General features: G+C 48.3%; 1 protein-coding gene across 1 annotated transcript in view; it reads left to right on the top strand.

The window, feature by feature from the left end:
* ADCY10 (adenylate cyclase 10) overlaps positions 1-15,145 on the top strand; it is a 55,047-nt gene extending 39,902 nt beyond the window's left edge. Inside the window, exons 22-34 of the mRNA XM_081026517.1 lie at positions 88-378; positions 2,765-2,834; positions 3,106-3,337; positions 5,300-5,407; positions 6,167-6,342; positions 7,188-7,347; positions 8,945-9,149; positions 9,228-9,324; positions 9,863-9,978; positions 10,772-10,889; positions 12,417-12,612; positions 13,955-14,143; positions 14,626-15,145. Coding sequence (XP_080882643.1) covers positions 88-378; positions 2,765-2,834; positions 3,106-3,337; positions 5,300-5,407; positions 6,167-6,342; positions 7,188-7,347; positions 8,945-9,149; positions 9,228-9,324; positions 9,863-9,978; positions 10,772-10,889; positions 12,417-12,612; positions 13,955-14,143; positions 14,626-14,784 — 2,117 coding nt within the window. The 3' untranslated portion in view covers positions 14,785-15,145. The remainder of the gene's footprint in view (positions 1-87; positions 379-2,764; positions 2,835-3,105; positions 3,338-5,299; positions 5,408-6,166; positions 6,343-7,187; positions 7,348-8,944; positions 9,150-9,227; positions 9,325-9,862; positions 9,979-10,771; positions 10,890-12,416; positions 12,613-13,954; positions 14,144-14,625) is intronic.
* The last annotated feature ends 2,261 nt before the right edge of the window (positions 15,146-17,406 follow it).

The following is a 17,406-nucleotide window of genomic DNA, read 5'->3' on the forward strand; positions in this document are numbered from 1 at the left end:
GGGGGCCTCCATCTTTCCTTTTAAGGAAAGCACTGCGGGGGTCCCAAGGCGGGAGGCCGGGCTGACAGCCCTGTCTGTCCTCTGCAGCCTGTGGTCATCAGGAAGAGCTCCGGGAACTGGAAAGCGAGGTAATCGAGTGCCACATCTTCCGGTTCTGCAGGCCGGTAATGCAGAAGACAGCCTACGAGCTGTGGCTGAAGGACCAGAAGAAGGCCATGCACTTGAAGTGCGCCTGCTTCTTAGAAGAAAATGCCCACAAGTGCAACCGCTGCCGCAGTGGGGACTTCATTCCCTACCACCACTTCACGGTGGACATTCGGCTCAACACCCTGGACATGGACACCATCAAGAAGATGGTCAAGTCCCAGGGATTTAAAGGTATAGTTCACATTACTCTATTCCTAATGCGGCCTAACCAGTCCTGGGCCACATGGCGACTGAGACCTGGGGGGAGTGGCTCAGGGCCTCAGGGATGCCTCATCCCCCAGGATCGGGCCACACTGAGGGAGGAGTGGGAGAGAGTGATGCAGGGCTGAGCAGGCCAGGCCTCCAAAGAGGCCTGGGGCTCAGGACAGGGATTTAAGACCTGTGAAGCAAAAGTGAGAAAGTTACAAACCGGCCATCTGACCTGGGAAAACAGAGGATTCGGGGGTATAGGATTCAAGGGCCCCAGGGCTCAGTCCCCGCAAACATGATGGATGCCAGACTGAGGGCAGCAGCGCCCAGTCCAGCCCTCATCGTGGGTGGCCAGGGAGCAGCCAACGGCCTCGGTGATTATGGCTAAGCCTGGCTGGGAAAGCAGAGGCGACAACAAGACGATTTCTGTATTATAAGAATATCAAACATTGGGAAGAAATGTATGTAAAGTGCCTAGCACATAGTAGGTACAAAATAAATATTCTCAATGGTTCCCCATTTTACATGCATTCTCATTTACTCCTCATATCAACCCTTCAAGGTGGAGGGATCTTTGCATTTTCCTTATATGGAGAGAGTCTGTATGTGCGGGTTGCAAGTCCCCCAAGGGCTTGGGCACAAAGATGATGAGACTTCGCACTAGTCTCTTCCCACTGGGGCAGGGAAGTGTCAAGAGAATGTACACACAGCGAGTCTAGTGTTTATTACTAGTATTTATTACATTCCCCCCCATGCGTTACATTTTTCCAAAATTGTAAATAAGTCTTTTAAGTACTATTGTAAAAGTAGTGTAGGTGTGACATGATGTTGGAATTGAAATTTGTACCAAGCACTAAAAATACCGTGGCTGCTGAGAACAAAAGTGAGATCAATAGATGGATGAAGAGAACTGGCAAAGGAAATAGCTGAGAATCAGTTAGAATCTTGGCTCCGTCATCCACATCCAAGACATACACATGACGAAGTGTGTGGAAAGGGCCAGGATTTGTGAAGAGATTTCTTGGGGGAGAACCCATGAGGATCCCTCTGGTCTCAAGTTGGTTGCTTCCTTCATCACCTCAACCCTAACAAGGTGTCTCCCTGGGGGTCTGTTAGAGGACACAGAGGACAGGGCATGCTTCACCTTTAAGAAGGTTAGAGTGGCCTGTGGCGGCACTGGGATCAACCTGCCTGCCCAGAGTTTGGGAGAGGATGTGTGAGGATTTTTCATAGGTCTGTACTAAAGGGTAGATGTCAGGGCTTAGAGATCTATAATTGAAAGTCAGTGGCATATGGATGGAATTCAAGATCAAGGGCAGATGAAATTACTAAGAAATGTGGATGGAGAAGGGAGCCCAGGACAAAACTGAGGCTTACCAAAGTTTGGAATGTTGGTGGAGGAGTCAGAGCCATTGACGGAGGGAACCGAGGGAATAGGTGTTACAAAAGCCAGCTCAAAAAGACATCAATTGTATTTAAAGGGTCACAGAGATGTAATCTTTGGATTCAGCAACAGGGAGGCCACTGGTGACCTTGCCAAGAGCCATTTGAGAGGAATCATTGAATTTACTCAGCTTCTCGTCACTAGCGGTCTACCAGATGGCAGTTTGAGGGAGGAGAGGGGCAAGTTCATGCTCATATGGTGCGATAAGGACGATGAGAGTGGGCTGTGTGGGGCTCAGGGGGCACCCTTGACTTGGGCATAGATCTGTCGGAGCAAGGGCACAGAGGCTCTCAGAAAAAGGGGATATCTTAAGCTATATTTTTATAAATGAAAAGACCAGTGGAGTAATGTGTTCACCTTGAATGCAGGAGACCCAGGTTCTAGTCTGTCTCCAGCACTCCCACACCCATGATCTGAGACAAGTCCCCTCTCCTCTCTTGGATCCTTCCTTCTCCCGCAGTGGAGAAGTGGCTAGACCAGACAATCCACACTTGTTTTCTGTTTTAAGATCATTACGGAATTTTCTAACATAATAAAGTTAGGACTGACTGAAGATTCTCTGCCCTTTAGTTAGGCTTTGGGGGTATTACCTTCACATGTCTATATTTCTCCACTAAAAACTGATGTCACTTTCTTCTAGATCATGAATTCGTACATTTAGTAATTGCAGGGTAAATGAGCTGGGAGAATGTTGTCATCTATAACAAACCCTAACATTTCAGTGGCTTCACACAATAGAATGATAGTTTCTTTCCCTGCACGTGTCATCACATGGCTTCACTTACAATGCAGTGGGATTGGGAAATGTGGTTCCTGGCTGGGCAGCAACAAGGGGTAGTTTGAAAGGGGTCTTCGGTGGGCACCAGACATCTCTGCCACATGGAATATTTCAATGACCATACAACTCGTTTGTTTATTTTCTAGCTAAAGAAGAGATCATCTTTTCCGAAACAGAGATTCCTAAGAAGTCTGAGATATTTCCTGAAAATCTCAGGTACAGGCATTTGTAATTGTTTAGGAGGTAGAGCATACACGGTTGTCATTAAATTCAGAACACGGCTTGGATCATTTGTTTGGCCCGCACTTCTGGCCTCGTAGGTACAAGTGGAGAAATGTCAGGGAGTGCACTTGGTGAGTTTGGTCAGTGGTATCTACATTAGGTTTTATAATCTTGCTCTTTCCTTAGTTTTTAAAGATATTTGCATATCAAAAGCTATACTAGTATCTACAAGTTACTACTCCTATTTATTTCTGCGTTTGAACAGTTCTGAAGAAATCAGAGAAAAGGTCTTGAGTTTCTTTGACTTCATTATAATAAAAATGAGGACATCTGAGACAGACATCATCCCTTTGGAATTTTGCCAGTGTGAGGACATCTTAGAGGTGATCACCATGCCTCTGGCGCACCATTTTCTAGCTTTGGGAGAAAAGAATAAAGCCTTATATTACTTCCTAGAAATCGCATCCGCCTATCTCATCTTGAATGATAACTATATGGTAAGCTGTTTCTACCCAGATCTCTTCCACCCTTGAGACAACTTAGAGACCAGAGCCAGAGGGAAGCCCTCGTGTGCTTTTCATTACTTCATGTTCTTGCTTCCTGCCAGCACCCCTTTCCTCTGAAAATCAAACTGTTTAGAAAAGGAACGACGTGATATTAAGACAAGGATGTTAGAACAAACTGCAGCTAGCATTATACGGCATTCAAAATAATGCCACCTTTGGAAACTGACCGTGAATTGTCTGCCTGTATTTAAGGGGTGGGGATCATAGCTCACTCCCAAAATGATGCAGAGAGAGCACTTGGTAGCCATGCTTCAGTCTCGGCAGGGTCTTCACGGTCGTGTGGCTGCAGCACTCATGACTCAGTCTTCTCCAAATACCTGTAGGCCTTCGGATAAGTACAAAGCTGGTTTTAATCTGGTGACCTCCAAAGAGGCTCACCCACTTTGGTCTTTGTGTAATTTGTGCTAAATTATTGTACGTACCTTTACATTCCCAAAGCACTGGTGAATGTTTCTCCAGGATAATTGTAAAGAAGGTTCCAGGACACTATGCCCTTAGAAATGTGGGGACTTGACCCATATAATGAAATAAAATGGGTTCGTTGTTAAGTAAGCTAGGAAACACTAGCTTCCTAACACGCCTTAGCTGAGTAAACCTAAGTAGGTTTCTGTACTGCAGATATATCAGGGTCTTAAGATGCTGAGATACATTTGAATCTCCCAGAGGGTCAGGCCAGGGCTGGGGCACACTGTGTTTCTCAAACTTACGTGACCTTGTGTCCCTTTTCCTGAAGCAGCTGGCTGGACTAACCTTCCCTGAACTCACTCGAGGAAATGCCTGCCTTCCTGGGCCTGGCTTCCCCTGACTCCCGCCAGCTCCAGGGAGTGCTTCACACACCTCAGAGGCCATGCCTGCAGTCCCTCAAGCCCACCCTGGGAGGCTGCTCCGTATTTTACAGGAGCTGTTGGTCACAGCAGCCTGAGCAACCCTCACACCTTAGATTTAGAGAAAATTAAAAACACATTAAAAATGTCGGTAAGCCCCAGTTCTCTCAAGTATTTCTGGTAAGAATGAAAGTCTCCTAGGCAAATTTTATACACACACGTGGGGAAGACGGGATACGGCCCGTGAGTCCCAGAAGAAAAGGTTCAGGGATCCTGGGGCCATGTTGCTAAACCTGTGCACATGCCCATTTGACTCCTTGCAGAGTCAGGAAAGACAGTAAGTGGAAACTGAGCCTCAGACCAAGGTCCCAGATGTGCCATTGGCCACCCCCTGCCCATCAAAGAAAATCTGATGGGACGTGCCTCCTCCTGCCTCCCACTCACCCCCTAGGCTGCCGTGAGACTCGGGGGTGTTGCCCCCTCTTCTTTCACTCAGGTCTGACCTTGCCTTGGTGTTCGCATGTGCCAAGATTCTCCTATCTAACAACGTCATGAGAGGTTGAAGATGAGGCGAGGGTTGCTTAGAGCCTTCCCTGCCTTTTCCACCTCCCAAAGCTGGCCCTGGCAAAGGAAATGGGGGTGGCTCATAACTCCTTCCAACAGTAGACAGCAGCTTCCTTTAGATGTGGGGCTGGATCAGGGACCCTGAATACGTTGTTGGAAATTAGGAGGTTGGAGGTGGAATTACTCGTACTCAAAGGAGGAAACTGCTCTGGGGGAAATTTCAGGGAAAGTGATTGATGTGGCAACATGAGGAAAGGGGGAGATTTTTAGATTCATCCTCTAGAACGAGGGGACAAATATGCACATGAGGGTGGCCTGTATCTTCAGCGGGAGCTTTACCCTTCGAGTCCCTGTCTAGCGTTCAAAGGTCCTTTCTCATTAGGAGCAGAGGTCAAGGTGGGGTGGGACCTAGCGTGGCTCCTGGGTCTCTTTCTTAGTGGGGTCTGGGGCAATGGCCCCTCTCGGGTCTGCATCCTGATGACTCAACACCTTCCATTCTTTGCAGGCATACGTCTACTTGAATGAAGGAGAGAGATTGCTGAGATCTCTCAGGAAGGAAAAATCTTGGAGTCACATGTTTGAGACCGCCGCATTTTATAGCCTCAAAGGTCAGGTAAGACACCATTAAAAACACGATTCATATGATTTGCCCTTGGGGCTTTACATACCATTTCCCCGAAAATAAGACCTAGCCAGGCAATCAGCTCGAATGCGTCTTTTGGAGCAAAAATTGATATAAGACCTGGTCTTATGGTAAAATAAGACTGGGTCTTTATAATATAATATAATATAATATAATATAATATAATATAATATAATATAATATAATATAATATAACATAACAATATAATACCAGGTCTTACATTAATTTTTGCTCCAAAAGATGCGTTAGAGCTGATTGTCCGGCTAGGTCTTATTCTCGGGGAAACGGTGTAGAAGAAGTAGCCGTCGTCCCCATACTTTCTGCAATCTCCTCCCAGCCCCCACCACAGACCTTTTCCAAGGCTCCAGAACCCCAAGCGCTGGGGCTCAAACCTCCTCACCATCCTTGCTAGCAGCAAGATTTTCCTTGTCACGATATCTGTATGAAATATTTTTCGAACAACCTCCCACAAGGTACATGAATGGATAAACATTTTCTCAGAGGTAGATGATTCATAGCAGAGATGCTAAATCCTAGTCATTCAACCGTCCTTCCACACATACATGCCAGAAACCTTTACCATTATGCCAAGCACGGGGGCGGGGGGGGGGGGGTTCCTGGGCCATAAGTTACCTTTTTTAAAAAAAAAAATAAGAATCCCCAAAATATCTATTGTTGGAACATACCAACCAAGTCCAGAATCATCACTTCTCCTCCTTTCCCTGCAGGTCTGTTTCAACATGGGCCAGATGATGCTTGCCAGGAAAATGCTGAGGAAGGCACTGAAGCTCCTCAACCGTAATTTTCCTTCCAACTTCATCTCCCTGTTTCTCCAGACCCACGTTGAAAGTAACAGACTCTTCCATTATGTGGATCAGCAGGCCCAAGAGAGCTTACCTCCAGGGTAAGGGAAGGGGCTGGGCGAGCCGGGCATCTCGTCTCGCTCCCCAGAGGAGACAGACCTACACATACGTTCAGACCCCAAGGCAGTTCGGGAGGCTGGAAGTCAAGGGGCCAGCATGCTGGGGTGAGGGCCCTCTTAGGGTCACAGACTTCTCGTGGTATCCTCACGCGGTGGAGGGTACCAGGGAGCCCTGTGGGAACTCTTGTATAAGGGCACTAATCCCACTCCTGAGGGGCCCCACCCTTATGACCTAAGCACTCCCAAAGGCCTCGCCTGCTCATATCATCACTTCTGGGGTTTGGGATTCAACATGGGAGTTTGGGGCATGCAAACAGACCATGGCAGAATGTGGTTGGAAAAATGCGCCATGCTCCTAGCTCCTGATAGCAACATGCAGTGAAGGAAATAATGACACCCTGGATGGGCCAGGCCGGTCACATTCCAGCTGTGTGACTTGGAGTTCATTACTTACCCTGTCTGGGTCTCACCTTCTGCCGACATAAAATGGGGTTACTTCTTCCTTCCTTTCTCACAGAGGTGCCATCAGAATCAAACAGGACTGATATAAATGTGCTGTTTAAGTAGCTTCCTGTAAATAGCAATGACCTGAGAGGTGATTTACATCACTTGCCTCAGTGAATCCTAACAAAGGAGGTATTATGGTCCCCATTCTGCAGTGGAGAAAATGTGCTTCCTGAAAAGTGACGGGCTTGTTAGTGAAGGGGGCAGGCCTTGAGCCCGCGTCTGCTTTCACCCCAAACCTGTGGTCTGGACTGTGCACCTGTACTCCGCCCATGCGTGCTGCTGATGGGACCTTCCGTGTCCCGTGTGTGTGCTTGACCTAGTAGGAAGAAGAGGCTGGCACAACTTTACCAGCAAACCACCTGCTTCTCCTTGCTCTGGAGGATCTATACCTTAAATGGTCTTTTTCATTACAAGTATTACGCCCACCTGGCAGCCATGATGCAAGTGAAGTCGGCACTGGAAACGCAAGATAATTTCCAGGTGGGGTATTTTTGTAGCTGCTTTTTAAATTCCTGCGTCTCATGTGGAGAGAGAAGCCTAGTGAAAGTGAGTTGGGATTCAAAATCATGAGGATCTAGTAATAAGACGAGCCTTAGATGAGGAAAACTCCGGGAGACGAGATCAAGAACTTACTGAGCTAAATCCAACTCATCTAATGAAAGTGAGCTGGTGCTTTTATAAAAGCACATCAAGTCTGGGTTTCTCCTGGTACAATCATTTCCTTTTGGGGGTCATTAATTATCAAGAATAAGGGAAACGGTGGAGTAGCACCGTAAATGTTGGAGTTCCTAGCCGGGAGTCTGTCCCCGCCATTGGTCCTTCCAGTAGACCGGGGTGCATAAGTATTTAGAAGGCCCATTGCACTGGCCTTGGCCTGTCCGCCATCCTCCTTTCCTCCTTTGGTTCCTCAAACATTTCAAGTCAATCCCACGTTAGGGCTGGTGCACTCCTTGTTTCCTCCTCCTGCAGTGCTCCTCCCTTGACCTTGACTGCACTCTCTGCTTAGCGGCTTGAAGGTCACCTGACCACCTACCCCATTCACTCTCCAGCCTGTCCCTCTGTTTTCGTAGCTCTGATCGCCACCTGACTGTTTCCTCTTTGTCCCTGTGTTAGTGTGTGATCTGTGTCCCCTCCCAGCCTGTGAACTCCGTGAGAGCAGGGCCCTGTCTGTCATTTGGGTCACAACCTGGAGCTTCCAGATCAGTGTCTGTCACAGAACAGGTGCTCAGCAACTGGTGATCGAATCAGACGCTTTACTTCTCCTCCATACTTGGGGCTGTCTCCTAAAAACATGGTGGAGTAGGGGGGTGAGGGAAGGTAAGATGGAAAAGTCAAAATTGGAAAGTGAACCAAAAGATACTTGTTAACAAGGCAGGTGTGACAGAGAGCAGAACAGCTGGGAAAGTTCACACACAGGTGAGGCATTCGCGCAGGAGGATAGAAAGAACCGGGGTGAACCCGAGACTGGTTTCCAGGACGCCACTGACCTGCCACCGGTGTAACCACTGGCAGGCCACACCCCCTCTGAGCCTCCTGTTTTCCCCGTAACATGACGCAGCTGGGCTCAGCTCTCTTGCTCCCAGGCCAGGCAGTCCTGGGCTTCCTTGCAGCTCTGGATTTTCCATTTGCCCAACAATCCTCTCTCGTCCACCAGCATTTCTGGCTCTCCCTCCTTTCTGGCAGCATTATTTGAAACATGCGGTAAAAAAACCATCCAACATCCCTTACTATTTACAATTGGCAGTGATTCCTTCCAGGCTTTTTGCTACGCAATCACATATCCGCATATATAAGCTATTGCTTTCATTTTTCACAGAAACTAAAATTCTTATATTTTGTGTAAGAACTCTGTGGGCAAGGTGGGCCATCGAGCTCATCCTGGGTGATCCGGTAAATAGGTGGCAGAAACCCAATTTAATTTCTGTACCTAAGCCCATGGCTTGGCCAATCGGCCAGCTCCATGCCCAAGCTTACTTAACATGTGTGCACTGGCAGACACTGGGCAGTGTCCCTGGGCTTTCTGCGTGGGGTGCTCTCTCAGTTTTGCACCTCCACTCCCCTACTGCTGCCTTTTCAGATTATCAAGGCCTACCTGGACTATTCAGTGTACCACCAGCTGGCCGGCTACCATGGCATGTGGTCCAAGTACGAGGTCATGGCCATAGAGAAGATCATCAACCTCCCACTGAAAGGCGAGGGCATTGAAATCGTGACATACGTGGCCGATACATTGGGCTACAACAAGCTCATGACGGGTCACTTGGAGTTGGCCGCTGACTTAGGTAAGGGCTGGCTGAGCAAGAGGGGACATGCGGATAACAGGAATACCCAGAAATACACTGGAATTGTTTTCTCCTCAGGCTCTCGAGCCCAGATGATGTGGGGACTACTCCAGAATCCCAACAAACAATACAAGGTCCTCTGCTGGCTTAGCAGGTCTCTATTCCTGAGAAACAGGTATTTAATCTTAACGCATTTTCCAAAATTAGGGGGAGGAAGCCATCATAATGGAATGTTCTGGGCTCACTTTACCCCGGCCATACTATAGGTTGGGAAAGGCAGGAGGGTTTACAGTAAGAGGGTGTGACTGATGACCACTGCTCCCTCCCCAGCATTCTTCCACACGCATCCTCTCTAATCTGGTTGCTCTGGCCAGTGACTGGAGAGTCAGGCATCCATCCCCACTTGGGAATTAGGCCTCCCCTGCACCCAGCTGGGGAGATGTGACGGGAAAGCCTCTTGGAGGAGGCAGTGCCCACAGATCAGCAGCCAGCACTAGAGGCCCAACGGGCTTGGCCCTGGTTGTCTAGACCTGGAGGTCCACGAAAGCAGTTTGAACAAAGAGCCAATTAGAGGAGATTTCGGAGTGGGGTTGAAGTCTGTTTAAGGGCTGTATTTGGCCATGAATTACTGGGCAGGACTGAGGTGAAACCAGAGCTGACCGTGCTCCTCTCCTCCTATCGGTGTGAATCCTACAACCTTTGCTTTCCCACAGACACAAGCAGTTGGTCCAGACGCTGGGGTGGCTGTGGGACCTGTCTGTGGTAGAAGAGCACATCTTGAGCAAGGCCTTTTACTATTTTGCCTGCCTGGACATCATGCTGTATGCTGGTAAGCGTGGCAGTGGAGTTTCCAAGAGATTGGGGGTGTGCCACTCGTGTTGGTGTGGTGTGGCAGCTGAAAGGGATGGGGTCTGAGATCACGAGGTGTCTGCCCGGAAAGACAGGGGAGGGGAGAGCCTGCTGCTCTGAGCTGAGGAGCCGGCTGGAGGGTGCAAGGATTGGAAGAGACCAGCAAGGAGGGAAAGTCAGTCTGGAGGAACCTGTTGGCCATAAGCTGCCAGTTAAAGTGTCAGATCAATGTCCATGCAAGTGGCATTGTCTGGCACTGTCTCATTATGTGTCTTTTACGTACTAGGGTATTTACTTTTTAGCAGGATATATATACTTAGTGACGTCATTCTTTAGAATGAAGGATTGGATTGCTCATGGTGAGAGTTCCGGGCACTGGTCGCTGTTGGGGATTTGGGAAACAAACTTCAGGTTATACCAACTAGGCAGCCCTCAGTGGACAGGTTAAACCAGAGGCGCCAAGCTGTGCATTATTTTCCCCACACATGATTTTGAAAGGGGATGCAAATATTGCTGCCAATAGGAAAGCACAGGTGGGAAGATGGCTTAAAGCCCAGTTCTGCCTGGTTGGCACTACGGAATTAGGTCCTGTATGCACACGTCCGCAAAAGCTGAGACCCAGCCAACCAGGGCAGTATAGGCCTGTGGTTGTGGCAACGCCCAGGACGCCCTGTGCTTGCAAGTATTCAGAAAGGAGGCCTCTCCCCACAGTGGGAAGTTCTCCTGGGAAAGGTGACCACCCCCACAATCGCTCTCCCGTCGCTCTCTTTTAGGCTTTTTTTATAGGACGTTTGAAGAATGTTTGGAATTCATCCACCAAAGCGAAGACAACAGAATCCTCAACTTCCACAGTGGAATACTCCTAGGGCTCTATTCGAGTACGGCTATCTGGTAACTATGAGTTGTGTGTCACTAAATCCCCAAATTTGAAAATGTTGACTCCTGAAAAAGGGTGCTACGAGATTGGAAATAGAAGCATTTAAAATGTACCCCTGAGATAGACTGAAGGCATGCAAGTGGACTAACACTGAAAGACACCTTGGGGGTCACTAATAGGCCCATGCCCCTCAGCCAAGCGGGAAAGCAATGCCGCCTCCATTGTATTCAATGTATTCAATGCAATTCAAGCCATCACTACACACCTATCATATGGTGCCTGTGGGGACCAATAGGAACAGTTCTTCTTCTGAGGAGGGTGCAGGTCTGAGCGAGATTAATAAAGAGCTCCATTTCCCCCACACACCAGATCTAATCATGTTGAAAATTGTTGTTGGTAGAGCTGGTTTGGAGGGTGTGTCTGAATTCGGCTGGCAAGTGGGCTTCCTGACATTGAACCCCAGGGTTAGGCTTAACACTCAGGAGCAGTCGTTTCTGGAGAACCTCAGTCTCCTCTCACGGCGGCAGGGGGCCGAGCAGTCCCAGGCTTGCTGTGGGCCTCACGGATTCTCACGATGAAAGAGAGGGGCAGGCACTGAGCTACACCTGACGTCTCCAGATAGGTCACTCCTCATCTAAACTGCAGGAGTGAGAGAGGCAGGGAAAGAGGTGGGAGCTGTACGTTGGTGGAAGGCCCTCCCGCACTAGAAGGAAGAAGCAGTCCCGTTCCCCATCAGCCCGGTAAGCCTGAGGCTCAGGGCTTGAACCCTTTTCCTTTTTAACTCAGTAAGCCTGCAGCTATGGCCTTAACTTCAAGGACAGGACGTCATTCCCTAGTCTACTCCCCATCTCAAACTGTATACGCAGCCATGTTGTCCAATATTGAGAGATTTTTGCTGAAGAGACTAGATGACAAGATGAAGACATTCCTATAGAAAGTACCACGAAGTAGAGCAGTTCCAGCTTTGCATAAAGATCTCTTCTTCTTATAAAATTCCTTGGGAGAAATTAAAATCCAAAAATTAATTACCCTTGCCCGTTAAAGTCCAAAGAAATTGTAGTTCAAGGTCAAATGAACTTGGCTCTGTGCGTTAACGTTCAAGAAGTCTAAAGTCCGAAAGGCATCCTAACTTCTGATTCCGCTCTAGTTTACCTAGAGCGTTCTTTCAACAGCTGGAGACGCAGCCAGTGCTTCTCAGAGTAGTCCTGGCCTAGGCCATCTCTTTTTGGAATTGGAGCAATTTCTTCAAGCCCTAGAATTTATAACTCCAAGTATCTGATCCACTTTACTTTGTAAAAAGTCCAAAGAGTTCAATAAATGGTGGCCAGTGGGACCTGAGTGTCCCCAAGCATTCTATTCATTTCAAATCATCAAAACTTGTATTCTTCCCTCGCTCCATAGCACGTAATTTGCTTGGGGTAGGCAGGGGGCCGCCTTCTGGAGGCCCAGGGACTGGGGACACCTCCAGAGGGATCAAGCTCAGAAAACTAGCCCCTTCCAAGGGTGACACTGACTTTTCTGATTCTTCTGTGGCGGTGCAGGTATGCCAGACTTCAGGACTGGGACAGTTTTCATGTATTTTCCAATAAAGCGAAAAATCTCGTGCCAAGAAAAACGCCGACCGCACTTTACTTCCAAGGAATTTGTAGGTACCTGGAGGGGCAAGTGCTCTACCTTCAGAAGCAAATTGAAGAGCAGTGTGAGTGGGCTCAGGATACTGGACTTGTGCTCCTCAAGGTAAGGCTCCTTTCTGGTTTCTGGGACAAATCGCTCCGTAAATGGGTCTCTGTTCTTCATGGAATCTTCATCCTGTAAAGCACTCTTGTGCACTTTCTAGAGAGCACGCTGGCAAAATGCTTCCATACCTTTACAATGTGCACACCATTCGCCCCAGTAATTCTCCTCCTAGGAATTATGCTAAGGAAATTATCAGAGGGCAAACAAAAACGTATCTATAAAGATATTGATCTCATGTTTACACCGTTAAAACACTAAGAGAAAATAAAAACTGCACACACTTCAAAACAGAAGATTGGGGGGGAGGGAGATGAGGGTAAGGGGGATCAAATATATGGTGATGGAAGGAGAACTGACTCTGGGTGGTGAACACACAATGGGATTTATTGATGATGTAATACGGAATTGTACACCTGAAATTGTGTAATTTCATTAACAATTGTCACCCCAATAAATAAATTAAAAAAAAAAAAAAGAAAGAAAGAAAGGCTCCAGGGACACACATGGAGAAAAAAAAAAAAAAAAAGAAGAAGAAGATTGGCTAAGTCAGAAATGGCACATTTAAACACTGGGATATTTCATATTAAAAAATCTGAATTTTTGACGCTTCTTACAAAAATTAGAGTATCTGGCAACATGAGGCTCTCATTCCCAAGGGTGGCTATTGGCCAGAGTCAACAAGGGGTGACACTTAGCGCACTTTTTCCCCACTGTGACATGATCTCCGGTCCTTCTTATGCTGCACCCAGCCTGCTTCTCTGTGTCACTTGTCTAGCTGCTGTCAGCGTTTGAATTTGTGAGCCCTGATATAAAAGAATCCTGTCATCCGTCACCTAATGCTAAATGGGAAAATCACCGTGTGATTAGTACAACCCTAACTGTGGTGGGTATGAGTGTGTGTGTGTGTGTGTGTGTGTGTGTGTGTGTCTGAGAGAGAGAGAGAGAGAGAGAGAGAGAGAGAGAGAGAGAGAGAGAGAGAGAGAGAAAGCGCACAATAGGCAGAGAAATAAAAATGTGGGAAAGCAGGTACCCAAATGTTAAAAATATTTCTGGGTAGCAGGATTATGGGTGATTCTTACATTTTTGTTGTTATTTTCGCTTTTTTCCCTAAATTTTGGACAATCCACTTCTATTGCTTTGCTAATCAAAAGAAAATGTATTTTTTAAAATGGTTGCAGAGAAGGGTTAACAAACCCCACCTATATCACATTCTTGGTCTTATCTCTACTCCTTCTCATGTGTGTCTCTGTAATATACTTTTCACTTGACTGTATCCTTGAAATGTCCCCAAATCAACAACAAAGGACCCCTTTCTGATACTGCGGTGCTGTTTTTTCTTCAGAACTTGGAGACTCTGGTAGCTCAAAATACCACTGCTATCATCTTCCACCCGCGGTTATACCACCTGATGGCCTATGTCTGCCTACTCATGGGCAACGGGCAGAACTGCGACCTCTTCCTGAACACAGCCTTACAGCTCTCGGAGACACAGGGCAACGTGCTGGAGAAATGCTGGCTCAGCATGAATAAGGTAAGGACTGTCCGCTCGCAAGCTGGGCCAGGGGTGCTCACCCTTCTGAGGAAGCCCCGGGCCTAGGCCTGCTGATGCCACCACAAGCCTTCCGGACTCACTGACAGGGCGACCTGCCCACACTCCAGTTACATACACGTCCTCTTCCCTTCGGAGTTCTTGTGGGACCTCCCTCTCTTCCCAATCCCCGTTAGCAATAGCTCTGCCCCTCACCACTTTACAGTTTGTGTTACATTCTTGTGCATGTTTTTCCTCCCCTCCTAGAAGGCAAAACCCACGGTTAATACCTAGCATCGTGCCTGACACCCAGGATTTGTTGAATAAGTGAATGCATGTACATGTCGGTGTATTTATTTACAGTCATGTGTCAGTAGCCTTGTTTGGGCAGCCAAATTCGTTATTTGTCTGTGGGTTCACACAGCTCGAAAAGCCATGCTGATACGGGACACCGATGGGTCCTATGTCCTCGTTGCCCCTCTCAGGAATGGTGGTATTCAGGCTCCGAGCTGTCCATTGACCAGTGGCATCAGATAGTCCTGAGGCTCCCGTCATGGGACAAAGTTGTGTCCAACAAGTTAAGCCTGGACATCCAAAGAAACAAATTCCTGATGAGAGTGAATATCCTGGACAATCCTTTCTAAATGTTTCCTGAAAGAAAACGAAGATTTTCGTAGTAAGTCTCATTCTCTTGTGGTTATCCATTCTTAACCTTTCCCTGTGGCCAGCACCCTCCAGCTTCCTACACACCCTCTTTGTTCAGACACAGAACCACACCTGTTGGTTTCTTCTCTTTCTGGAGGGTCCACAAGGGCCGGCAGTGGCGTGCTTTCCTTTCTCCCAGCTTCACACAGGCTGCCTTGGCCTTTCATGTTGTTTTAGCTCGACCAGCTTATTTCAACCCCATGCAAAATTGTTATCACATGGAAAAATACCAATATCAAAATGGCACATGTCACGACATACATTTCTAGTTAACCTATTAAACTGAAAATGTTTATTTTTAAATGCCTAGTTGTTCAATCTTTTGTATGTAGCACAGGGTTACAAATAGCAAATTCTCGTCGTGGTCTGGAAGGGCAAGAGTTGCAAAGCCATACTTTTTGTCGTGCCGACTGCGAACTGCATGGATCAAACACCTGTGGGAGTGAAATGGTTAAAAATAGAAATAGTAGTAATTTTGATGTGGGTATCTTTTATATGCCTAGAGTTTATGTATTTTTATATTTAAGAAACTGATAGCATCCGTTTCCCTGATCTTGGAGAAGCTGCCCCGTCACCGTCTGTCTCTGTTGATGGAAAGAATACTTCTTATTGACATTTTGTGCCTCTGAGAGTCTAGTGGAATTTGTGTCAATTCAGCCCATCTCTGCATTGTTGCAGCCTCCTCATGTCATGGACCCAGCTGGCTGCCTCCAGCAGGCGCCCCTGGATTTCCACTTGTTGATTCCAGTCCCGTTCTGATCCTGGAAGGGGGCTCCTCTGATGGGCATCCACGTACCCTACTTAAACGCACACCCCAACATCGCGCAGAGATTTCCATAGGCGGTGCCCATACAAGTGTCCATGTCACAGGCCAGTCTTTTGTGGTCCTTCTGTGGAAGGCAGAGCTGCGTGTTTTTCCTCCTGGTAACATAACTGAGTTCCACGACGGAGACTGACATCCCCGTGGGTACCACGAGCTTAGCCACAGAGGCCTGGGGTCCTGACCTGTTGGGAAGAGCCGAGCATGCTAGGAATCAGAACGAGAGGTTCTAATACGAGCTCTGCACAGGCAGGCCTGATTCCTAACCTCTCTGTTTCAGTGCGAGCACCCCAGGAGATGAGGTCATCCAGTGAGAGCTGGGGGTGGGGGGCACCCCAAATCCTTCCTCCTCCGAAATGTCAAAAACTTCTTTCACTTTATTTGACTGACATCTGACGAAGGCCAAGCAAGACTGGGCAAGTCTGGAGGTGGTAAACGGAGAGGGCCGGCTACCATTGGGGGTGCAGTGGTGTGACTCCCAAGGGCTAATGAGAGACTGTGAGGACAGAGGTCGAGGCGGGGACAGGCCGTTTAAAGACTGTACCGCCCACGTGACGTGTCTGAATCCAGAGGAGCATGTATCAGGCTTCACAGGAAACTGACCTTGGTTTCTAGGCCTGACTGTGCCACAAGCCAGTTATGTGACCTCTTCGTCAGTTTCTTCCTGTCCAAACTAAACAGGTTGTGAAAAGGTGCCGTCCGGTCCCTTCCCTCCCCAGGGGCTACGATCCCGGCTCCTGTCGGTGGTGGCGGCGCGTGCGTCGTCGCTCTGGCCATCAGGTGGCAGCACTGGCTCTTGGCCATGGCCGCCGCCCCAAGAAGAGCTGTGCTCACATTCTCTCAGCGCCTGTCTTCAGACCCACAGCCTCCGTGCCAAGCCCTTCAAACCACTTCCGCTTCCACAGCCTCTCCCCTCCTTCCTAGAGGAAGCTTCCAGCGTCAGGGTTTCAGGAGCATCCCTTGAGAGAGTAGGTTCTGGCTAGAATGCTCTTTAGGAGAAGGCAGATCATTCCGTGAAGGCTTGAGGGACACAGAGGAATGGAGAAGTGGTGGTCTCTCTCTCTTTTTTTTCCTTTCCTTCTTTAACACGAGCCTTTGAACCCTCCTTCACGAGTCTGTGATCTCCTAGAGGCCAGAGGCTCTGTCCTCGTTCTCTACATCCAACCGTATGCCGAGCAAGTGCTCAGAAAGCGTTTGTGGATTGATGAGTGCAGTCAAGATCGTCTTCATTTGATCATCTCAAGTTAATTCTTACAGGAACCCTGAGGGGTAGGAACATAATATTTATTGAAAGAGTAAGCTGTATGGACCCTCATGGAGATCAAGAAAAATTCCTCACACCGACTGTTGTGCGGGGCGGCCTGCGGGGTCTCAGCTCCCGCTCCCCACACAAGAACGCAGGACATGGTGAGGCCCAAAAGGAACACCCATGAGCCAGAGGTAGGGGAGTCAGACCATTATAGTCTCACTGGAGGCTGGATTCACATGACGTGCGACCTGCTGTCTGCTTTGCTGCCAACCGACCGACTCTCCTTGACTCGACTTTCCTGCCAGCCACGGCAGTTATGTTAGTGGCCAATGGCTCACTGGTTACAGCTGACGGCCAGCTAGCCACAGCGAATGGCCAGCTACTGCCTGAGCCAGCACCTTTCCACGTGAGGCCGAGAGCCCGGAAACTGGTCTCTGGGACTCTGTCCCCACACCGACTGTAGAAGCCAGGCTCTGTACTAGGATTACAACG

The sequence above is a fragment of the Rhinolophus hipposideros genome (genome assembly GCF_964194185.1).
Source record: "Rhinolophus hipposideros genome assembly, chromosome: 19".
Lineage (NCBI taxonomy): Eukaryota > Metazoa > Chordata > Mammalia > Chiroptera > Rhinolophidae > Rhinolophus > Rhinolophus hipposideros.